The sequence below is a fragment of the Budorcas taxicolor genome, chromosome 7, assembly GCF_023091745.1.
Source record: "Budorcas taxicolor isolate Tak-1 chromosome 7, Takin1.1, whole genome shotgun sequence".
NCBI classification, from domain to species: domain Eukaryota; kingdom Metazoa; phylum Chordata; class Mammalia; order Artiodactyla; family Bovidae; genus Budorcas; species Budorcas taxicolor.
The window spans coordinates 93,528,949-93,555,034 of NC_068916.1; the positions used below are offsets into that span (position 1 = coordinate 93,528,949).

The following is a 26,086-nucleotide window of genomic DNA, read 5'->3' on the forward strand; positions in this document are numbered from 1 at the left end:
AGGAAGTTTGCTCTCTGGATTGAACCTTGGTCTTTATTATTCTTACCAACCCCTAACAACACCCTCCCCGTGACAGGCTTTTGGATAACTGACCGAAAAATCATTTCAACATCTTCCTTTCTCTAGTACAAGCTGGTGGGTTCAGTGACTAGATCTGGACTGGCATCCTTGCCCTGCCATTTATGAGCTGGAGTGTGTATATGTGTGTGCGTGCATGCGTGTGCGTGTGTGTGTGCGTGTGTGTGTGTGTGTTGATCTGGACAAGTTATTTAAACTTCCACACCTCTGTTTTCTATTTTGTAAAGGGAAGATAACAACAATACCTAATTAGGTTGTTGTGAGATTAATTGCGATAATCCTTATATCAGGCTTAGGGTAGTGTCTGACACGTGATAAGGGCTCAATAAACGTTAGTTGCTATGATTACTGTCATTATCATTTTCATTGAGCTAGCTTCAATGGCCTTGATTTTAAAACACCAGATACCGAGGATGTATTCTGGTTAGCTTGTCAATGTCCTTCTTTAAAGAGTAGCTTCCAAAACTGAATTCCCACCCCAGGATGTCTGATGAACCCAGAAGGGAGTATCATTTCAATATTCTCCTCTGATTGAATGTAACAAAACTCATGTATGTATAATTCACTCTCATGGAGATTAAGTTTGATTCAAACTCAAAGACTTTATTTTCTACTGTTAAATCAAGAAATCACTGCTTTTTACACAGGCAAGCCTTTTGATTTATAATTTTTAATGTTCATTTTGCAGAACTAAGTCTATTATTTAAGTTTGCTGATTATATATATACGTATAAATTGTACATTATATATAGTATATATGTATACAAATAGCATACATATTGGTCTGATATATAATGAGTTAATTATGCTTCTAGCAAGTTTGATAAAGAAGCAGTCAATTATCTCCTCAAAGTCAATAGTCACTATGTTGCACAGGTTAGACAAGGGACAGAGTGCTGCATTCCTCTGCGTGGCATTTCCCACTGCCATCAATCCTTTAATATAATCACCCTTTGGGGTGGATCATTTAGTCATTTCTGAGTCTAACCACACTATCATGTCATCCAAATATCCCCGCAGTACGATTTTATTTCAAAAGCCTAGTTAAATCCAGATCTTCTCTGCAGTATTTCCCTAATTCACTGTTCTAGAACATTCATTTCTTATTTACACACCTATATCATAATGCAACAAAATATATAGAATAGTTTAATTTTAAACAATGATTTAAATGATGATTGTTAAAATTTAAACAATTTTAAACGATGATTCTAACATCGAAAGCATTTCTTCAAGCACTGGGTAAAACCCTGGAGCTGGCCTTCCAAATCAAATCAGCAATTCTCTATTTCTTTACTCAAAGGATCATTTTGTAATCTTACTTCTACAGAACTCAATTAATTATTTTATAGTATTTCTCTTCCCCTCATTTCCCACTGCTAGTGGGACCACCACTTTTTCAGCCCATAGTCCTTCACCTCTAGAGCATATCAAACCCAATGATTAATCTCTTTTGTCATCCCACCTATTCTTCCAGAGCAGTATCTTCTAGCCATGTGACCAGCATATGAATCACACATGATTTCTGCAATTTCCTGTAAAACACTAGTTCAGACTCAGGTCTCACCTGCCCTTATGCTAAATTATCATTTTAATTACTCTCCTTACAAATATTATCAACTGTTTGTTTTTAGAAGAACACTTTCGCATTTCTATAATTAGAATATGATTTAGCTTTTTAAAAAATAAAGTTACCAAAGGATGCAACATTTATTTCTATGTGCAATATGGTGTCAGAAAGTATACTATCTGCTTAAAAGTCTTCTACAATCTTCTTTATTTAAAGCCAAATAGAAACATTAAGTTAGAAAAGAAATAGAGCATTCTTGGGAACTTTATGATACATTTTGTGTAAAATTTTGATTTTATGTTTCAAGAAATATAGTTTTAAGATTTTAAGATACTGAGAGTTTAAAAATTAAGAATGATATTCACAAATAACTCCCACCCCACCCCCCCATGGGTAAATTATTTTACCCTTGATAATTCACAAATATAAAGGAACTCTGTTGCATTTTGTATATAATACTTTCAATGGAACTATGTCGAGTTTAAAGGACATCTATTTTCTCTTCTTCAGTGATAGGTTTTAAATAGTGATCATAAATTCTAAGGCTGCATTTATCAGATATCATCAATGTTATTAAATGCGATGATGTCTATGAAAGGCCTATGCTATTAAAAATTCAAACTGCTACAATCCTATAAAAGAAACAGCAGAGCTACTCCTATTCTAGTAGAGCTACCATATTTGGGGGGCCACTCAAGCAACAATGGCTTCCATCTTATGCAATTTGCTTGAGTAACCCACAAAAGTTAATTTTTTAAAAGGATAATATCTTGGATGCATATGTGCTTGGCATTTAGTATATCAATCTTTCAAAGACCAGACTTGCCTTTTTCTGTACAGCTAGCTTTTCATTTTCTTTCTCTGAATAGACCCATAATGTTCAGGGAAAATACCAAGACTAATAAATCCAAATCTCTGTATAAAATATACCTTCATGACACACTCAAGCTGGAAATCACAGGAACCAATAAAAATGCAGGCAGCCTACTGATAATGAGGTCAGAAATACAAATAAATTTACTTTTAATGAAGACTGGAGGCACAGTAATCAAAGTGTTAAAATTCATTTCATGCATATCTCATTTGCTTCTTAGCTGATATTTACCACGCAATCTGTGAGAAAGTAGAGGCCTAAGAAGCTCCAGATAAATGGCTCAATTAATTGTACAGAGGTTGACTTCTTTGAGCTGAGCTGGAGCTGTGAGCTCTTTATTAAAAGCACTATTCTGTAGCCCATAACCTTGTTCCTTGACTCCTCTCTGGTTTCCAATTTAAACAAGTCCCCATGCGGCCTGCTCTAAAGGGCTTTGTCTCCCTGTCATTGTTAAGAGAGCTGAGGCATCCTGGAAGTGTGAAATCAGACCTCATGAGTTGAACGGTTCCCCAGGGAACGCCGGACTGCGCAGAAGGTCAAAGTCATGGGCCGGACCATCTAAAAGTGTCTGATCGCCGGTCTGTGACACAGCAAGTTGGGGGTGGTGGTGAGGAGGTGGGGGGGTGGGTAGGGCTAGACTGAAGAGGACTGAAATTGAACACATCTTAATTAAAGCCCACAGACAGCAAAACAAAATGTTTTCTAGGCAGCCTGTCAAACGGGGCTTAAATTTAGCTCTGCTAATGAATCTGAGCTGCTAACTGTTATTTCTTAAGATAATAAGACTCTCACGGAAGCTGATAAAAAAACTGTAGCATGTCTTTTTCTGCTGTTTTGTTACTTAAATATTTTCCAACAATGAAGACAGTTTTCCTAAAGAAAAACATGGGAAAAGTCTATGCAAATAAAGGGGTAGTAAACATCTCTCTTAATAACTAGTAGGTTTCCAGACTCCGGGGGCTGGTGAGTCGCAAGTCTTGATGTGCAGCCTTGTTCCGGAAAAAGATATGCTCATTTAGTGGGACTGTTTCAATGACAGCTCTGTTAATTGTAAAATTCTCTCCCTCTCTTCCTTTTTTTTCTTGCTTTCCCTCTATTGTTTCCTGAAAGAGATGTGCATTAATTTGAGAGATCAGTTCACCTGGAGTGAAGAAGTTTTATATGAGTGTACCTTTTAATACAGTGAAAAGGCAGAGCATCTTTTGAAAGGGTTTCACAGTTCTCCCATATCAATGTTTCTGAAACTGAGTGCCTGGTATCCCTGGGGAGGCTGTGACCTCTTCCTCAGGAGCTCAAAAAAACAACCCAAGGGAAAATGAAGAGGAGGGGCTGAGGAGAAGAACCCTTTTCTTTTTCTTCTTTAAGAACTTGAAAGAACCAAGAGGCCAGGTCTAAATACTCTGCAAAGAAAGCCTCACTCAATATAGAAGACTTTAAATGTTCAGCTGAAAGCAAAAATTAGGCCCCATCTAAAGAAGAATAATGAGAAGCTAGGAAAGACAAATTCCAACATACAGTGAACTGTTTCCCACCACCACCAAAAAAAAAAAAAAATTTCCCCCCTCATTGGTCTTTCTCTCCACACAATCTGTCCAGCTTCAACGAACACTTGATTTAGCAGTAGAATCTCCCCCAGTGAACACAGGGCCAGATAGTCGGAAGATTTTGCTCTGATGGTCCAGAGAGACATTAACCTTTTCACTGGTTCCTTGAAAGGTAAGTAAGTTGTACCACGCAGTATTTTTCAGTGAATTGAACTTTTTCCCTCCTTAGGAATTTCACTGACCAACTTTGAAAACCAGAGTGCCACTTTCTCAGGCTGTGAAAGGCTGCCCACAATTTGACTGAAATTTCAGTCCACTCCTGTGCCTCGTTCAATGCATGTGTATGTGTGGGAGTTGTAAATGGGGGCCTTAACCACCAGAGTTAATCTCTTTTTTAAATCTGTATTAACCTTAATGACTTGAAGTGCACTGTCCAACACTGGGCCATTGAGACCGAAGAAAAAACGACCCTCAACTATCAACAGTTTATTAGGGGCTTAACTGAAGTGACCTACTGTAGTAGCCTTCAGCTGAACAAGGCTATAGGCTTTTTGTGGAAAGGAGAAGAATTGAGGGTTTCATTAAAAAGTAATTTGTGCTTTATACTCACTCATTCAAAGAGAGTCTCAATTGCTCTTTATTCACACAGAGTTAATACAGTATCACAATGTTTCTCAATGAATGTGTTGTAACAAAAGAAAAATTTTACATTTTGAAAGGAAAAAACTCTTTGTAACTGCAGTAAGATTGATGGCTACTTAAAAGATTATAGAATCTCTTTTCTAGTGCTCATGCTAAATGATGAAATATTGTAATTAAAATTTTTTTGCTTAAACTGTGGATGCTTCACTTGATATTCTGGTCATTAAACCTATTTTAAGAATTGAGTGAAGTTGGTCAAATATAAGTTTGTGTTGTTGGACTTGTCTGGAAAGGTGTTTGGAAACCAACCAAGTATCTTATGGCAACAGCCCCGTTTATATCAGCTCAAAAGTATTTTTTGCTTCACACAGAGAGCTATCAGTGATTTAAAATCTCCCCTCTCCATCCACAACAGTCCTAAACGGATGCTAATTTGAGCGTTTGTAGACAGCACCACTGATTCTCTTCCCTTTCCTCAAACTGTTGCTAAGTATCTTGTAGAGCCTATGATTATCCACCGAGATGCACAACATATTTTTAAAGTTCTACTTTGAAAAAGCAGGAGATAAAGTATACAAAGAGCTTATTTGTGCCCCAAATTTCATGCTAAAGACCAAGAAGGATCAGTATATATTTATACATATGTATTTATAGGTAAGTATGCATTTATCCTTTGCAGAAGTAAAGACTTTAAAAAAAAAAAATTGGCAGAATATTCAGACATCTGACTTGAATATATGGTCCTCGGTTTTGGCCACCATCACAAATGTCACAAAGACCACAAAAGGCCCAAGAGTGAGCGAGGTCAAAGACTGAATTATCCTCTTGCCCCTGAATAGTTCAACATCTCTCTTGTTCAATTCAGAGCACATTAGATTATAAGGTCAGTGTGGAATGAGGAATCATTAGATTTATATCCCTAAAACTGGAAGGAAAAAATGGAGAATCTGTTATTTAGTATTCTCCAAATTAAAGTCCATTTTATCAGAACAAAATTATGTCTCACTGAATCCCTAGGGAAAAGGCAATTGCTATTCACACTAATTTACATAGAACCATTATGAAAGAAATATACCTATTTTCTCCAGCTTCAAGAGAACATGTACTTTAACTTGCATAGTGGCATATAGGCCATTTGGGTTAAAGTAATTGGCATATTCATGAAGTTTCAAAAGCAATGACAGCTTCTCTCCAAGAGACACAAACAGATAATTACATTTAACTTGTGTAATGGGCAGGTATCTAAACTTCTGAAGTAAATGGGATTTGAATTTTTGTATAAGAAATTATTGTACCCACTATAAATATCCAGGGATAGTTCTTAATACGTTGATGCTAGTGGTTAGGAGCCTGCCTGCCAGTGCAGGAGACATAAATAGACCTGAGTTCGATCCCTGGTTCAGGAAGATCCCCTGGAGAAGGAAATGGCAACCCACTCCAATAGTCTTGCCTGGAGAATCCCATGGACAGAGGAGCCTGGTGGGCTACAGTCCATGGGGCCGCCAAGAGTCGGACACGACTGAAGCGACTGGCATGCACTCACAAACACATGATACCCTCTGACATACTTTTAATTTTAGTCTTTATCTTCAGATGCTTTTAGCCCAACAGAGGGTGCTCCCCTTCACTGCAGAAAATACTCAAGAAAAGTGAAGATGCCTCCTGTGATGGTAAGTGTCATTGCCATGAATTTCTGAATCTATCTGCTGCTGGGAATCAAAGGCTGGCCAGAGCCTCTGTAGTGTAAAAGCAGCATTGAATTCCTCTTCTGGTCTTTAAGTTCATGTTCAAAGTGAACAAAAAAGAACAGACCAGTTAGTCAACCACTCATGTTGACTGTTGGTTCCAATAATGAGAGCTCATAATAAATAAAAACATTTTGTCCAGATTGATTTGGTTACAATCACACATGAAATAAAATAGAACGTGAATAAACTTGACATTCACTAATTGTTTAGTACAAGAAGTCAAGTCAGTATAGGTGCAAAAAAATTACAGTCTTCTCTCCCACTATTTTCAGGTATGCCTATCTGGAAACTATATCTGACAGTTGTTATTGTCTGCTTGGTTAAAAATGAGTTGATAATATCTTCCAAAAAGAAACTGTAAAGTCCTAGCATTTTTACTTTTATCAAACAATAAACAGTCACTCAATACTATGCAAATATTAAAAAATTTAAAATATTGTCATTTTGGAATAGACATCTGCTATTTTAGTTTTAAGACATGTGATCTTTTAATTAGATTTTGATTCTGTTCCATTAATTAAGGGCAGCAGTGACCAAATAATGAGCTTGCAAGCCCTCATTTGGTAGGAAAAGTATATTTCTCCATTTCAAATAACTTAGCTACCCTTTGAGGGTCAACTTGCTGGCCATTCACAGTGGTAAGCATATCTCTACAAATTATAAGTGGATACTTTCAGGAACAGGGAAGTTTGCACAAAAATTGGTCAAGTCAACCCTATTTATTGTCCATCTTGAGATGGACAATTTAAGGAATCGTATAAATACCTCCCAAATCCTATGAAATTACACAGTAAGTAAATGCTCACATAGCTGCAAATTCAAAACAATAATTCTGGAAAGTAATGAAATAATTAACATGTTATAGAAACAGCAGTATCCAAATCAGGAAGCTTTAAGATATCATATTGATTTTGGCATTTTTACAGGCCTGTTTCTTGAAAAAAAGAGTTTAGAACAATGTAGATGTTTAGTTTAGATCGAGAATTATCTCTGAGATGTACTAGGGAATTTGGACAGCTAAAGAATTGGATCGGCAACACAGATACCAAAAGTTCATTCCAAGTAATTGAGTGTTATGTATCTAAATTTTTCAGCAAACTATGTAAGAGATTTCATGCATGTTTGAATTATCAGTGTTGATGCTACAATACCACCTGAGGGAAGCTGATACTGTTTTAAGAAAAGAAGATACATCACTACTACCCAGAGACACCAAAATGACAAAACCTGAAAGAAATATAACCACTATATTGACTAAACCTTGGAGAAGGCAACAATTCAAAAGCTGTTTTCCTTTTTACTGTTCATTTTTTATTATGTTACCTTTCTTTTAAACAGTGGAGACAGTATAAAAATCAGGTGGAGAGCAAATCTTTGTAAGATCAACACACTTTACAATTTACTTTGATTATTCAGTCAGATGAAATGAAAAGTTCCATCATCAAACTATAGACCTGGCATGCTGCTTGATACACAGGCCAAAGGAAAATGGCATCGTTTCTTACCTGTGACGTCAGCAGCCATTAACCCTTCTGCTCTGATGACTTTCACTTGGAGGAAGCCCACATCTTTCAGGTTGTGAAATATCCGCAATGGGCTCTGAAACACCCCAAAGTCAGTATTAGAAAAGAAAGGTCCTAAAACACCTCTAGGAGTGCTCTGAGAAAATACCAAGTGCTATGGTTGATCTCAGGATGCTGCTGAAATGATCCAAGGGATATTTGTGTTTCTTCAATAAGGATGCCCTTTTCTGCCATCATGAATGTGTACCCATACACACATACATTTGTGTGGATAATTATTGCTATGTAAGTAGATTTTTTTTAAGGGTAAAAAAAATACAACAACATTGCTTCTCCATAAGTAATTAGCAGTAGATAGTGAACAATCAATTATAAAATATGACATGCCTGCTTTCTTCCATCCGTCTCCTTTACCAAAGCACTCCAAGAAATCTTTCATCTATAGGTATGATGGTCTGGAGACTCGTGATTCTTAATAGGAATCTTAGATTGTTGGTTAAGTAACAAACACACTTAAGGCTTTGAGAGTAAGAAAGACAACATTAAATTAATTATTTTTCTACTATATTTTCTCCTTGGTGAACTTTGGAAACTGTAGGTGCTAGATGAGGGTTAAAGACTGTTTTCTAATATTTAATTCAAAAGATTTAAATATTAGAAAATACCACACACACTTTTACTTTCAGGTAAAAGACATATATAATCTTTTAAAATAAATCAGGGTGATTACTAAAAATAAATTCAAAAGTGATGGATAATCTTTTCTTAAATTTGTAAATTTATCTGTCATTGTAGTAGGTGTAAAAGTATAGAAATTTTGATAGAAGAATCAGACTCAAATGCTAAAACCAATTTAATTCCATGAATTAATAATGGTAGAGTATGAATAAGTGTAATACCTAAAGGAACTAAAAGAGGGGATACAAGAAAATAATTCAAAACTCTCATGAACATAAGCAGAGAGTAAAATCAACCAATAGTATATGATACACATTTGTTCTGGAGAAGGAAATGGCAACCCTCTTCAGTATTCTTGCCTGGAAAATTCCATGGATAAAGAAACCTGGCGGGCTACAGTTCATAGGGTCGCAAACAGTTGGACATGATTGAATGACAGGACACACACATTTGTTTATTTGCACTTCAATGCAATTTTCTCATGACAAAATCAGTATTTTTATTCAGTAAATCAAAGGCACTGCTTTATTGTAATCTTTAATATGTTTTAAAACTGGAAAGCATAACACAGTTTCACATAATAAAGTTATCTATTAAAATGTTACTAAAGATTATTCCCATCTTTGTGTTGAGAACGTGAGAATACTGAGAAGCACATGCTTACCACAATATTAAATTTATCAACCCTGTATGACTAGTCATTGTTTAGACTGAAGCTTTGACCTTGGTACACTGAGAGGAGGAAACACAGATAGATGTGTAATCTCATAGCCTAACTTTGTTAAAAAAAAAACAAAACAAAACAAAAAAAAAAGCAGAGTGTTTAGCACAAGGATTAACTCCTAATCTTTTATTGTTTTTAAACAGCTGTTTATCACCCAAACTGTGTTTAAGCTACCCAGATGACAGGGTTTAATAAAAATGCACTTCTCTCTCCATTTAAATTCCTGTAAATTGATGGTTTAAGAGTGGAAACATTAGACCGAATGTTATAATTCAGAGATCTGTAGACTTGTCTTCCTAAGGTGGTAATGGTCAGGTGTGGGAAGCTGCTTCTTATCTCAGAGCTTACTGACTGTTAAGGACCAGGTAAGTCTCCTAATCTAACCATGGAGAGGAGTTTTATCAAAAAGGTTTCTGTCCTTTAATTTTTAGGAACAATTTAGACCTTTTCATTGTGACTGAAGCAGGTATCTGCAGTCCGAGAATCATTTTTATACTAGTAAACTCACTGCAGAGTCACACTGCTGCTGGTGCTTTAGCTCCAAAGTTCTGTTTTCCATGCAGAGGGGTAATTATTTGAAGGTTTCATTTTCTCCTGTCAGCTGACAGTCATTTATGGCAAATTTCAACTGTTTAGGCCAGCAACACATGGATTATAATAAGGACTCCAAGGGGGAGAAAATAAAAAAAAGAAGGAAAACACGTAAATGTATCAGTTAAAAAATATAACTTTAAGGAATACTTCATCAAGAGGTATTCTGGCCTTGTTATTTACGGTTCTTTTAGAGGGCCTCTAAACCAGGATGGATTCTGAAGCCAGAAATTTCCATAGCAGAGGAATCTATGATTTGCTGTGAATCCTTTCAGCCCTCAATAGATGGGAAAAGATTGAAATGCTCTGGAGAGGAGTCCTCTTTATTTTTTTAATGAAAGGCTGTATAATATATTTTCTCTATGGCTGCAGCAGCTGTCAGGAGAGCATCTCAGTTCAGCTCTATTACGGGAGAGGCAACACCCCATCCTATGGCATCGGGATGCTCTGAGGGGCCAGCGCTGATTGACAGCTTGTCACCGTGACGTCTTATTCCATCTCTGTTATGGAGAAAATTAATGTCACACCACCAGCCTTATGACTCGCTGTCATCTTAGAACCGCTCACCTTTTATCAATGCTCTAAATAACATTTCAAGCCCATCGTCTCACGGTGGACAATCCGGTCAAGGGACATTAAATCAGATGACTGTGAAATGTCATAATAAAAATGGAATGCTAACAACTTCTTCTCTAAACTAGCTCCTCTGGTTTTTAAACTGTGACAAGGGGGAGCAAGGGTTCAGCATCCCCGTTCTGAAAAGGTCATACAATCGCTCTTGGTCTACTACCCATTACTATCCGCCCCCTATTGACCTTCCCTGCTTTCCTCCCTCCAAAAAGGAGGGGAAAATAAAAAAAAATGGAATTAGCCATCTTTTTAGAATGTGGTGATCAAATAGTGGCTCACAGTAATGTCTTTAATTTGTGGGGCTTCAATGCTTCACAATGAACCACCGAATGACAGCAAGGGAGAACCTTCTCAGGGTTGTTTCATGCAAGAGTGGGGGCAAACCACTTACTTTCCTCACCACAACCAGTGCCAACTCAAATTCTTAGGTTTAACCTAACCTTAAAAAAATACGCAAAGTTCTCACCGGAAAACTTACGGATAACTCTCCAAATAAACTCTTTCATATGTTTCTCCAAAACAAGTGATATTTCAGACATCATACAGTATTCATTCACTTTATAATCTATCTAATAAAAAGGAAACACTCTGAAACACTAAAATGTAGGTGTTTGTCCTTGTATTGCTATGAGCAATCATAATAACATGTGCTGTATTATGTACACGAGCTTCTTAGCAAGTATGATTTTAAAGGGAGATTTAGGCTTATCTTGAAATTCAGGGCTAAAAAGTGTATATTTAAAGTTGGCTCACTTTTTAGTATGTTGAACATAATATAATTTGAGAATTAGCTGGGACATCCACATAATATTTTACATTTTATTGACATAATAGCTAATATTTGAAAGAAGGTATGGAAATAAATATTCAAATTCTCAGTGGAAATACCCGATTTGAGGAATTTCATGTAGCAAAATAAGGGGAAAAAATCAATAGTAATTGGATAATTTCTAATTACCAAGCCCATTGTATGATACTAACATATGGGACTGTATCAAATATTAATCTATCAAATACAGTATTATAATATCTAGAATCATTTTTATGTTAATATGTGAATTACTTTCTTTACAATTGTTTTAATTCATGAGGCTCACTTTAGGGAATAGGAGAATATGTCTTGGTGGGTACCAAAATGTGAAATAGTTTTCACAACTGCAATTATATATTCGAAGATGTCATACAATACCTTAGGCTCTTAGGTGTTTTAAAAATATATACTATTTAGCCTTGCTAAGTCACCTCTATGAAGCTGTTTATGATAACACCGTTGGTGGGTGAGTTGTACAAGCATTAGCAGACAGCTGATTCGGTGCAGATAGCCAGAATAAATTTGCTGAAGTGCACATCCTGCTAATCTGTTTGAAGAATATTGTAGAGCATTAGTACCAGCACTTCACGTTATCTGCACAGCCTGATAAGGTACATCTTTATTAAATTCAGTTATTGGAAGGATGTCAGTCAGCAAACAGGAATATTTTAAAATCTAAAAAAAAATTAGGCAGTTCTTTGTTAGTCAGAGCTCAGTTTCACGACTGAGAGTCTAGAGGAGCCTTCTAAACACCTGGCAGCATTGTACAATACAAGCTTTGTAATTTTAAGTGGAAAAGCGGTTTTTTTTTTTTTCTTCCAGCTTCATGGGTACTGAGACATTCACTTCTTCAAAGGGTCGCTGAGAGAGAACGATGGAGTAAGAGCTCCCCTCTCTGTTGATTCACGAAAACTACAGGGCGGGAAGCGCATGCTGTGAGGAAGCTGGGAAAGAGACTCGGTTGTCACGCTTGCGCTTGGTAAAATTTGAGAAGGGTACTTGGTGACTCATTCTGCCACCCTGTTACTCTACATCTAATCCAAAGGTAAAGAAGCTTCCTTTTAATTATAGTTCTCTCTCCATAATTTCAAAGTTAAAAGGATGAAGTGAGGCTGAAAAAGAAAATGATTTCTGTAAATATCCTCTAGTTATCAAAAGTCTGTTAGGTGCTCAGTCATGTCTGATTCTTTGCAACCCCATGGACTGTAACCTGCCAGGCGCTTCTGTTCCTGGGACTCTCCAGGCAAGAGTACTGGAGTGGGTTGCCATTTCCTTCTCCATGGGATCTTCTGGACCCAGGGATCGAACTCGGGTCTCCGGCATCACAAGCAGATTCTTTACCATTTGAGCCGCCAGGGAAGCCCCTAGTTATCCAGCTACGAGCTAAAAAGTTAAGTGCCATTAACTCCATTTCAAATGTGTAAAGACAACGAGATTCTAATTCCAATGACAAATAATCAGTGAACTCGCTTTATAGCAGTCTTGTGTAAACTTGACTTTCCATCACGGAAGTTTGCCCTGTGTGATGAGACTCTAGAACTGGCGCTGAAAGAGACTCGAGAAAACACCAGGGATCTAGATACCCTCGGGTAACCCAAGTGCTTCCGCAAAGATCTGCATGGTATTTGCACCTGCCCTGCCTTCTGCTGATTCGTCTGTCAGACAGCTTTTGCAGATGTATTCCTGCCACTCCACGTAAATTATTTACAACCTCATCTAGTCACCCCTGACCCTGAGGGAGGAGGGTTACATACGTACATATCGCTTCAGTATTTCCTGGCGTTCTTTCTGGTCCTCCAGGGAGTTGACGGAGAGGTCAGAGATGCTGACAGTGGCCGAAGCTGTCAGGGTGACCAGCAATACCAGGTGCCCTTCCCCTTCTTCCAGCTGCAACTCCAGCTTGTGTGTCTGCTCCCTACTGAGAGCCGACAGGTCAATCTGGCACCTAAAAACAAATGTTTTGAATTAGCAAGAGGCTTAAAGAATTTTTTTTTGGCCACATCAAACAGTGGAGGTGCAGGCTGCTCAGAGCTATGTGAAAAATAAATCAATGGAAATACCATTTGAACCACTGGAAGCATGTTCCTTTCATGTCAGCTGACTTCACAGAATTCAGACTCTGATTATTTTAGTAACTAATTGCTTATTTCTTGTAAGAGGCAAGAAGTGTGCTTATCTGATTTGATTACTACCCATTGTCACCACATTTATAAATCAGCAAGGGCTTTCAACCCCAAGATGGTCCAGATGAGTGAGGCCTTGCTTGTGGAAAGACTAACAGGAGCTGTCTAAACTACCAAGAGTCTGAACTTGTGTTACACTCTAAAAAACATAGGTGTTTTGCAGTTGTTCATAAATGCTATTAAGAGTGAATAGATCATCACTATGATGATGTCAGATGTTTTACATTTTTAAAACCATGTCAGTTTATTCACAGAACACTATATGAATCTAAATTAACAGATCCTCTGAGGACATTATAGCTCACGTGTTATAGCTCAAAGTTTCAAGAGAAACTTTGTAATAACGTGGTAGCCCATGCTCAGCATGCCACCCTCTCAGAGTTGAACAAATTCTTTTCATAAAAATGTCAATTGATTTGGAAGAGAAAGATACTGTGGTGACCATAGGCCAATAAACTGAGACAAAGGGGGCAGACATGAGTAAAAGACATTTAAAACAGGAAATAGCCAATGAAAAGAATAAATATGGGAATGTCATAAACAGAGTGATCAGCTATCAGCTCAGTTCAGTTCAGTCACTCAGTCGTGTCTGACTCTTTGCGACCCCATGAATCGCAGCACACCAGGCCTCCCTGTCCATCACCAACTCCCGGAGTTCACTCAGACTCACGTCCATCGAGTCCGTGATGCCATCCAGCCATCTCATCCTCGGTCGTCCCCTTCTCCTGCCCCCAATCCCTCCCAGCATCGGAGTCTTTTCCAATGAGTCAACTCTTCACATGAGGTGGCCAAAGTACTGGAGTTTCAGCTTTAGCATCATTCCTTCCAAAGAAATCCCAGGGCTGATCTCCTTGCAGTCCAAGGGACTCTCAAGACTCTTCTCCAACACCACAGTTCAAAAGCATCAATTCTTTGACACTCAGCTTTCTTCACAGTCCAACTCTCACATCCATACACAGCTATCAGGGAAGATTAAATTTTTGCCCCTTCTTATTCTCCACTCTATTTATTGTTTATTATTTTGCTTTTAAGTTAAACTTTTATGAATAGGGCATCAAACCTGATGGTTGAGCTCAAACACCTCTTTAGTGTGAGTGATTTTAGAAACAGAATCAAAGTTTCACATTTACACGTTTTATTTTTGCCTATCAGAAATGACACGAAAGACATCCAGACTAGAAACATTTGGGAAGAAGAGGAATATAGACACAAGAAATTAAGAAGAAAAGAAACCTCCTGGTCAGTGACTGAGAATCTGTATGCGCTAGATGCTAACTATCAAGAAAGCAGGATATTCGGGTCTGTATCAAGTCTGGAAAAAGGATGTATATCAAGTAACCTCATTGTTTCAGCAAACACAACAACATCCATTTCGAAATACTCCCATGCTGTCTCCTTAAATTCTAAATGACAAAAAACCACATGAAATACCTTATTTAATATTCACATTTTAATTGGAATTAGTTCCTAATAATACTTGGAACAAATTGAGAGTTAAAAATGCAACAGTGAAAGACAGCTAATCAAATGTATTTTCTAATAAAAAGGAAAAACATAAATTTGATTTTCTACAGATCTTTCCAGCATCTGGCACAGTGCCTAACCTACAATTTATTGAATGTGAATGAATCTTTGGATAAGATTGAGAGTATGACACTGGAGAATTGAACAGAGATTACAGTTCAGATGGTACTTTCTGCTGGATACAGTTGGGACAAGAAGGGTCTTTCACTCACTTTTATCTATTTCCAGTCCTGATCATGCCCTATTCCTTTGTATAATGCTGCATTTCTCTTAACTTGGAAGCTTTCTGAAGGATTTCCTTCCATGCCTATTACCATTTTTTGTTATTGTTATTGTTTAGCCACGAACTCATGTCTGACTCTTTTGTGACTCCATGGACTGTAGCGAGCCAGGCTCCTCTGTCCTGGGATTTGCCGGGCAAGAATGTTGGATTGGGTTGCCGTTTCCTTCTCCAGGGGATCTTCCTGACGCAGGAATTGAAACTGTGTCTCCTGCATTGGCAGGTGGATTTTTTCTTTTTTAAATCACTGATGCACCTGGGAAGCTGGTCATTTAGATGTTGTCCTCCTCCTGATTTACATTAGAGTCACTGCATTTAATTCTTTAGAGTTAGGGAAGGTGTTCTAAAGATGATCTGGTCTAAGAAATGCAAATTGGCAACTTTCAGATCAAACCAGGTCGATGGATTTGCTGTTTTTATTGTGCTAAAAGAGTTTTGAATTTAAATAAGCTTAAATACAAATGCCCTCTTCATTACAGCTGGACTATTTCACTTAATTCTGTACCTGGTTCCAATTATATCAATACACCATTTATATCAATAGGTATAATGATTTGTGATCCTCAAAGTTGCCTTAATTTACCAGTGAGGAAACCTAGGGCCAGAGAAGCTACCTCAATTAATGGACATGCACAGTTACTAGCAGAGCCAGACCTGAACCTGGGATTCTGGAATCCAAGATCTAGGACTTTTCCTTAACCGATCTGTCATTATTATAATTTTTCATCCTGGAGGAAGTTTGTGCTGTGTGAGGTGGTTCTTATTGGGTAATATCTGGATTTGTTTCAAAATGGAAAAATTATCTGTTTTCAAGTGCAGAAGTATGTTATTTTTATGCTTTAAAAAATATGTATGAACAAGGGAAGAAGGCTGCAATTGTTCTTATAAATTAATAAATGAAGAAAAACTTACAAATTTAATTTTTAAAGTTATGGAACTAATAAAATTTAAATTATCATTATACATTTGTAGGGAGGATTATACCTTTCTGTTGCAACTAGATTTTCAATATTGGGTAGATTTGTATAAATAGTCTAGGCCCTGTCCTATATTTAATGTTTCAGAATTTTGACTTCAATCATTTTAATATAGAAAATAACTATTTATACAACTATTTTGATAAAAGAGTAAGTGAATTCAAGACATATTTTGCTAGTTGAGGTTACTCAGTTCTCCTATTCATTTAAAAACTCTGCTCAAGAGCATTCTTCAGATGCCTTTTAAAACAAAATGTCACCAATAACAAAGCAAAATTATCTTGCTAACTTGAGATAATGTCATCATTACAGCATCATTGATATCTGCATTAAATGGGTATCAAATCAAATTATTGCTGGAATGCAGTGGAGAAAAACCTTTTGCTATCACTTTGTAGTTATTGAATACATGCGTACAAAGGTGGAACTTCTGCAACATAATATATTGTAAAGTGAATTCAGTACTAACTAACATTTATGGGCCAGTACTGTACAAAAAAGATCTTCACGACCCAGATAATCACAATGGTGTGATCACTCATCTAGAGCCAGACATCCTGGAATGGGAAGTCAAGTGGGCCTTAGAAAGCATCACTACAAACAAAGCTAGTGGAGGTGATGGCATTCCAGTTGAGCTATTTCAAATCCTGAAAGATGATGCTGTGAAAGTGCTGCACTCAATATGCCAGCAAATTTGGAAAACTCAGCAGTGGCCACAGGACTGGAAAAGGTCAGTTTTCATTCCAATCCCAAAGAAAGGCAATGCCAAAGAATGCTCAAACTACCACACAATTGCACTCATCTCACATGCTAGTAAAGTAATGCTCAAAATTCTCCAAGCCAGGCTTCAGCAATACATGAACCGTGAACTTCCAGATGTTCAAGCTGGTTTTGGAAAAAGCAGAGGAACCAGAGATCAAATTGCCAACATCCACTGGATCATGAGAAAAGCAAGAGAGTTTCAGAAAAACATCTATTTCTGCTTTATTGACTATGCCAAAGCCTTTGACTGTGTGGATCACAATAAACTGTGGACAATTCTGAAAGAGATGGGAATACCAGACCACCTGACCTGCCTCTTGAGAAACCTATATGCAGGTCAGGAAGCAACAGTTAGAACTGGACATGGAACAACAGATTGGTTCCAAATAGGAAAAAGAGTACGTCAAGACTGCATATCGTCACCCTGCTTTTTTAACTTACATGCAGAGTACATCATGAGAAACACTGGGCTGGAAGAAGCACAAGCTGGAGTCAAGATTGCTGGGAGAAATATCAATCACCTCAGATATGCAGATGACACCACCCTTATGGCAGAAAGTGAAGAGGAACTAAAAAGCCTCTTGATGAAAGTGAAAGTGGAGAGTGAAAAAGCTGGCTTAAAGCTCAACATTCAGAAAACAAAGATCATGGCATCTGGTCCCATCACTTCATGGCAAATAGATGGGGAAACAGTGGAAACAGTGTCAGACTTTATTTTTGGGGGCTCCAAAATCACTGCAGATGGTGATTGCAGCCATGAAATAAAAAGATGCTTACTCCTTGGAAGAAAAGTTATGACCAACCTAGATAGTATATTCAAAAGCAGAGACATTACTTTGCCAACTAAGGTCTGTCTAGTCAAGGCTATGGTTTTCCCTGTGGTCATGTATGGATGTGAGAGTTGGACTGTGAAGAAGGCTGAGTGCTGAAGAATTGATGCTTTTGAACTGTGGTGTTGGAGAAGACTCTTGAGAGTCCCTTGAACTGCAAGGAGATCCAACCAGTCCATTCTGAGGGAGATCAGCCCTGGGATTTCTTTGGAAGGACTGATGCTAAAGCTGAAACTCCAGTACTTTGGCCATCTCATGCAAAGAGTTGACTCACTGGAAAAGACTTTGATGCTGGGAGGGATTGGGGGCAGGAGCAGAAGGGGACGACAGAGGATGAGATGGCTGGATGGCATCACAGACTCGATGGACGTGAGTCTGAGTGAACTCCGGGAGTTGGTGATGGACAGGGAGGCCTGGCGTGCTGCGATTCATGGGGTCGCAAAGAGTCAGACATGACTGAGCTACTAAACTATGACTTAAATGTTTGTGTGGTGTCCAAAATTCATATGTTGAACGCTAGTGCCCAGTGTGATCATATTAAGAGGTGAGGAGCTTGGGAAGTGATTAGCTCATGAGGGTGGAGCCCTCATGAATGGGATTAGTGCCCTTATAAAAGAGGTACCAGAGAGATCTCTCATCCTTGATCACGTGAGGACACAGAGGAAAACAGCAGGTTATAAACCAGGAAACCAGATGGAAAATTTGATGCTGTCTTGATCTTGAATGTAGATCAACCCCTAGACCTGGGAGAAATAACTTCCATTGAATATAAGATATCCAGTCTATGGCATTTCCTTCAGTTCAGTTCAGTTCAGTCACTCAGTCGTGTCTGACTCTTTGCCCAAAAGACAGATTCACCTGTGTTTGGCTTGCCTGTACTATTATGTCCTCAACAAAGGAAGGATTTGCTGTAGTTTGGTTACAGAAATACTCAGTGGTCATACAGATGGCTCAGAATAAGCAAAAGTTGTTGGTTTTATATTGTTAAGAATGTGAAAATGCAAAATTTTAAAGTACTGAAGCAAATTCATGAAATCCCCAAATACATATACTGGGAAAAGAGCCCAAGATTGGGCATCAGATTCCTTTTGTTCTAGCCCTCCATCTATTGCTAATTAGTTGTATGACCTTTCCTTAGAGAACTTATCCTCTTGAATTCTAGTTTTCTTATCTGTGCTACGAGGTAATTGAACTAGATGAACTTCAAGTTCTCAAAAACCTCAGATTCCACAGTTTGTTACAACTCTATCCATATTTACAGTTGTTTACATCTTCCTTTGGGCTGGATGATTCATAAGCTGGAATCAAGACTGCTGGGAGAAATATTAACAACCTCAGATATGCAGATGATACCACTCTAATTGTAGAAAAGTGAAGAGAAACTAAAAAACCTCTTGATATGGGTGAAAGAGGAGAGTGAAAAAACTGGCTTAAAACTCAACATTCAAAAAACTAAGATCATGGCATCCAGTCCCATCACTTCATGGCAAATAGAAGGGGAAAAAGTGGAAGAAGTGACAAACTTTATTTTCTTGGGTTCCAGAATCACCGTAAATGGTGACTGCAGCCAAGAAATTAAAAGACACTTGCTCCTTGGAAGGAAAGCTATGACAAACTTAGCTATTAAAAAGCAGAGACATCGCTTTGCTGACAAAGGTAGGTATAGTCAAAGCTGTTTTTTCTAGTAGTCATGTATGCATGTGAGAGTTGGACCATAAAGAAGGCTGAGCAGTGAAGAATTGATGCTTTTGAATTGTGGTGCTAGAGAAGACTCTGGAGAGTCCCTTGGACTGCAAGGAGATCAAACCAGTCAATCTTAAAGGAAATCAACCCTGATTTCCATTCCTTGGAAGGACTGATGCTGAAGCTGAAACTCCAAAACTTTGGCCACCTGATACAGAGAGCCAACACATTGGAAAAGGCCCTGATACTGGGAAAGACTGAAGGCAGGAGGAGAAGGAGGTGACAGAGCATGAGATTGTTGGATAACATCACTGACTCAATGGACATGTGTTTGAGCAAACCCTGGGGATACAGTGAAGGACAGGGAAGCCTAGCATGCTGCAGCTTATGGGGTCACAAAGAGTTGGACCTGACTTAGCAACTAAACAGCAACAACAACAACAACATATCTTTCTTTTTTGTAATTCCACACATCAAAAAACGTACGAGAACAAATTCATCTTCCAGGTAATGAAATTTTATTCCTCAGATGTATTATGCCTCCACCCCACCAAAGAAAAAAGTCTGAATGGTGATGTAAGAATCTAATCTCACTTCAAATTGGCTTCTAAGGAGCATGGGTTGGGGCTTGCATCCTAGTCACCATGGATGGAGGAAGGGTGAAAAATGGGGTGTGGATTCTCCCCTTTGGTTCAAAGAACAGTTCCTCTCACATCTTGTTTTATATCTGGGTTCTACATGGAACTCCTGGATGGGTCCTCAGCTGCCGGATTTGTCTTAGCTTTGATTTTGACTGGGTCTTTCCAAGGGGCTGTTCCTCATCCTCCGACTATGACCAGTTAACTGGGTGTGAGGTCTTTCACCTAGGACTGGCCTCGGACGGTCAAAACTTTCACTTGCCCAAATGGGGTGAGTGCGCCCCTTGGCTGCCACTGTGCACTTTGGCCCAAATGCCACATGCCCCAAATTTCTGACTTCTAAGGCCACTTCTGCCCTTGGATGAAAAGCTGCACTAAGAAGTATGTATGGGATCTGGCTTCCTGGTCAACCACTAAAGAAACCAGATGAAACCACGTAGACGTTTTCTACTGATGGGGTGAACTTAGATCAATGGCATAGGAGATGGGAAGGTAACTCCCCACAACTTTCCCTCTCTCACAAACCATTCCAAAAGCAGGATTCTCCATCTTGCCTGCCTGTGTGCATGTGGTCAAGGGCACACAGCTGCTGAGTAACCATGGGGTCTCTGAAACTCTGGGAACATGGCCAGCCCAGTAACACATCACTGTGTGTGACTCTCTAATCTTCTCTGCATCATATTCTCTCTCTCTCTCACCCTCAGTGCCTGGGATTGTACCTCCCATTTAAGCACCAACACCTCATCACTGCTTCAAGCTCTGTGTCCTAGGGAACCTGTGAGTGAAGTCGCTCAGTCATGTCCAACTCTTTGCAACCCCATGGACTGTTGCCTACCAGGCTCCGCCGTCCATGGAATTTTCCAGGCAAGAGTATTGGACTGAGTTGCCATTTCCTTTTCCAGGGGATCTTCCCGACCCAGGAATCAAACTTGGGTCTCCTGCATTGCAGGCAGATGCTTTACCATCTGAGCCACCAGGGAAGCCATAGGGAACCCGGCCTAATGCAAACACCATTAACACGATTCAATCCTGACAGTTACAGATATCCAAGAAGCAAATCTGGCCATGTCCCACTCCTGGCCTCTCACCATCTATGAAAGTTCTTTAGTAAGGCAATGGGATCCTCCACAACCTACTGTCAGCTAGGGTGTTTACTTGTTGATTTACACTTGCTATTTCAGTAATTCCTGATTGTCTGTAATTCTCCCACCATCCATGCTAAGGCTCACCTGCTTCCTTGTGTTCTGTCGTGAAGGAAGCAACCCCATCTACCTGAGATGATGTATCTACCTATCTTTGCTTGGCTAATTTTTAACTAATTCTCATGGCAATAACCAGCAGTTGTCTTTTTCTGTCCATCTCTTGGTACACCTCAAGGGCAGGCACCTAGTACAACACCTGGAATACAGTTGGTGCTCTGGAAGAGGAGGAGATGGAGTTTCAGAGAGGCCAAAATTCTACCCATTTTGATAGTGGCAGAGTCAGAATCAGCATGCAGTTTTGCTCATGCTACCATTTCTATATTGTCTTCCTAGAAAGTGGATTGATTTCTTTCCAGCACCCATTTATTAACTATTTATTTATATTAACTGCATTATGCATCAGGTTTCTGTTAAATTTGAGGGATTCAACCCTTTGTAAGCCTTGTGATTTCTCACATCCTTACTTGCAGAACTACCACAGACCCAGTGTGTTGCTGAGTGAAGTTATTTGGCTTCAGAGTTTGTCAGGGATTCAGAACATTAGAGTTTTAATAAAGCTGAATTATTCATTAGCATTGTGATATTAAGCAAGTCACTTAAAGTTTTTATGCATCAGCTTTCCTCATTTATGCCTTCTCTTTGCATACAGAAACAATAGATGAAAAACTACTGTGAAAAGATGAAAATGCTATGTAAACACTATATAGTTTTATTATCTCATATGCCTTAGTTTGATATTGAACAATTTTAGAATTTACTGTCAGAACCGAACTCAACTCATCAGTCAATTAATTATCAATAGAAGAATCGAAAGAGACTCAAACTGAAAGAGATATGAGTGCTACTTTCTTCATTCCACAAATGGGAAATTGAGGCTCAGAAAAATTAAGTAATGGTGTTTAAAGACCTCAAAATGGGAAATTGAGGCTCAGGGAAATTAAGTGATGGTTTTAAGACCTCAAACCCCATTTCCTGATTTCCATATCAAAGCTTGAAATTCTTTGCTCTTTATAAAAACTATACGCACTTACTTGGCCATGTGAAAGGAATACATCACATTTATTTGGTGACATTTTCCCCTAAGTTCAAGGAGAAAATGTTCAGTATTCTTATCACTTTTTTCTTACCACCTTTCCATCTGCCATGCCTAAACCAGTCACCAACCCAGATAAAAGTTTTGTGATTAGCACCAGTGATGTACATGTGAGGTGCAGGAAGCAAATGTTAGGCCTGTTTGGATGCATTTATGTATTTTTTAGTTTAAAAATAAGACAGAAAATTAAAAAATAAAACTAGGATTCGAGCTTCATAAATATTTTATACCTGCATTCATATTGGTGGCTTGTGCATCATGTCACATGCGACCGGCAAGTATCTCGAGTGACAGGCAGGAGCCGCATGACAGAGGAGCTGACAGTGACCCCTGAACTTGTCGACTGGCTTCCACTGAACCGCAGTCCATATGATATGTGCCCAGGGAGGTGGGTTTATAGATGATGGCATCTAGCTTTAACTGAACCAATTCTCACAAAATGGACAATGGCTTTAAAAGATACCAGTCAATTAGGAAGTTGGGATTAACATATACACACTGCTGCGGTTGCTGCTGCTAAGTCGCTTCAGTCGTGTCCGACTCTGCGTGACCCCATAGATGGCAGCCCACCAGGCTCCCCCGTCCCTGGGATTCTCCAGGCAAGAACACTGGAGTGGGTTGCCATTTCCTTCTCCAGTGCATGAAAGTGAAAAGCGAAAGTGAAGTCACTCAGTCATGTCCGACTCTTCATGACCTGATGGACTGCAGCCTACCAGGCTCCTCTGCCCATGGGAGTTTCCAGGCAAGAGCACTGGAGTGGGGTGCCATTGCCTTCTCCATATACACACTACTATATATAAAATAGGTAATCCACAAGGATGTACTGCACAGCACAGGGAACTTACTCAGTACTCTGTAATAACCATTATGGGAAAAGAATATGAAAAAGAAAGACATATGTATAACTGAATCATTTTGCTGTACACCTGGAACTAACACGACATTGTAAATCAACTATACTCCAATACAACAAAAATGAAAACAATAAAAGATCCCTGTAAAGAAACTGTGGGTTGAAGATTATGCTAACTGGACAAGCATAAGTGAACAGAATGATGGACAAGAACACCCAGAGTTGACACATTTCCTTCTCGCCCAGCTCTGTGTCAGCTACATTCTGATTCTGATTTACAAACCGGGGGTGTGGCATAATCAGGTCTAACAAGAATTCTGCCAAAATCAGCTTTAAATTATCAGGAAGAATATCTGCAACAGAAATTTATATCTCCTCTAACAAGGAACTTCTAAGTGTGTATTGTGCCCTGAAGTACTAGCTCATGATATGACGAAGCCATCGAGATAAGAGAACATTTAAAAACAAAGCCTCTATCCTTCAATAAAAAAATCAATTAATTAAAAAACAAAATAAAACAAAATCAAAGCCTCGGGACAGGAAGACAAGCTTCTATAGGATTTCTTTTGTGGGGGAGAATTTCTAAAAACACAGTTTACATAATTTGGACCAAATTTATCGATAAAATTAGGGAACTTTTTGAGGTTTATTGTTTGAGAACTACTTACACTGGTAAAACAAATAACATGTAAGATCTCATATTATAAATCAATATGATAGATAACTCTTCAGAATCTTTGCATTTTAAAGAATTCAACAGGTAACTACTAAAAGTTTTCAAGTTTCACGATGATGCAGGTCCACGCCACCTGACATTACTAAAGCTAACGCAATTACTGCTTTTCTATTGTCAGCAGTTGTCACTGTCCAGCTGTCTTTGGGGAGATGGATTTATCAGAGGATACTTCTATTAATACAAACTTGAGAGGTTCCCCTTCATTGCCTAGAAGGTAAGCTGCTTAACATACCCACAGTGGTGCATGGAAACAGTCTTTGGAAACTTTGTTTATCATATCTAAAATACTGCAGTGAGTATAAACTTTCTGAGAAAGTCCTCAGAAGAAAAAATAGTAAGTCATGAAAGAAAATGGATTGAAATCTTAATATATTTGACTTGAGTTTACGACAAACCAAGACAAGAATCAATGACGCTCCATTCTTTATCGAAACATTACCTATCTCCCAAACGAAATATTTCACTCAGTCCCTAGCAAGGAAAATGGTGAAACACAATGATTCCATTAAAAATTCTCTTCAGTTTAGAGTTTTCTGAATAGTTATCTTGTGCTTTCAAATTAATAATAAAGCAGAGATTGCTTCTAATCTGATTTAGGTAGGAAGTAGAATAATCACTGTAGTATTTATATCACAAATAAGAATCACTGCAAATCAGAACCTATAGTGTCAAACGCTCACATGCAATGTCCTTCAATTAAGAAACATTAACTTGGTTAATATACAAAGTCAAAGGCTGTTGCCTCATTTTCCACACTGTACCTAGAGAGACGTATGTGTATGCCTACTCATTCCACATTCTCTTTCCTTTGGCATTAAATTACAGAGCCACAGATTTATTTTTATGGTCATAGCACTTGAAAGCATTTTTCTTCACCCAGAACTTGCCCATTCGGAAATAACTTTTTTTCTTATATATTAATAAGAAAAATTGTGTTAAAATATAACTTCCTACTGAAGTTTGCATCTGTAGCACTCTGTTGCCATGGGCAGTATCATTGTCTTGGTCCTGATAACAATCCAGCAAATAAAGTTAGGAGCAATCCACCAACCGAAAATATATGGGCACCAAATCAATGCCGCTTTAAAGATAAACAAGCATTTTGCACACTAATAAATAATGCTATAAATCTTGCTATATTGGATTGCAAATAACTCTGACCGAATGAAATTGCTTAACATGGGATTTACGTTTTCTGCACATTCATAAAAACAACTTGTTTTCTGACAGCACTCATTCTTAGCAATTTACCACAGCTGTCAGCAGCCAATTTGTTCAGATTACTGCTCTGCATAAAAGTGTAACAATCATGAGGATTTATTAGCTGATTATCGTAAAGGTGGCAGTCCTTCTTGCCTGCCAAAATGCAGGTGATCAGAAAGTTAAATAATTACTCGCAGATTAGCATTATTTCACCTTCACTTGAAATCTGTAGTTCCGCGACAGGTAAAATTTGTTGTTCAAACTTGCAGTATGGTGCACACATCCAAGTGGGTTTACTGCCCACCTGGTATTTTATCAAGCACTTGACAATGGCTCCAGAAGATACTGAATATGAGACCACAGTGAAAGGGGCATGGATTCTAGAGTCAGGAATCCTGGATTTCAGTCTCAGATAAGTTGCCTCAAATTCATACTAGCTGAGCAGTTGCTAAACCATTTGGCTATACCTCAAAAACACCTCACTTTTTGCACCTGCAAAATTGGTAAAATATGAACCACCCTTGTTTTACCCTAATATTGAGCTAAAGTACATAATAATTCCCCTTACAGTGTAAAACATTATTATTGTTGTTGTTTCTTTCCATTTATAGTAAATTTAATTTTTTTGGTAAAATTTAACAACCAGATAGCATTAACTCATTAGATATTATGATAAAAAATTATAAATATCTTTGTAAATGGATAGGCA

General features: G+C 38.3%; 1 protein-coding gene across 1 annotated transcript in view; it reads right to left on the reverse strand.

Annotated features, from left to right (window-relative positions):
• Nucleotides 1–26,086, reverse strand: part of MCTP1 (multiple C2 and transmembrane domain containing 1) — a 557,082-nt gene that overhangs the window by 178,601 nt on the left and 352,395 nt on the right. Inside the window, exons 11-12 of the mRNA XM_052642765.1 lie at nt 13,172–13,358; nt 7,962–8,055 (exon numbers count right to left, since the gene is read on the reverse strand). Coding sequence (XP_052498725.1) covers nt 7,962–8,055; nt 13,172–13,358 — 281 coding nt within the window. The remainder of the gene's footprint in view (nt 1–7,961; nt 8,056–13,171; nt 13,359–26,086) is intronic.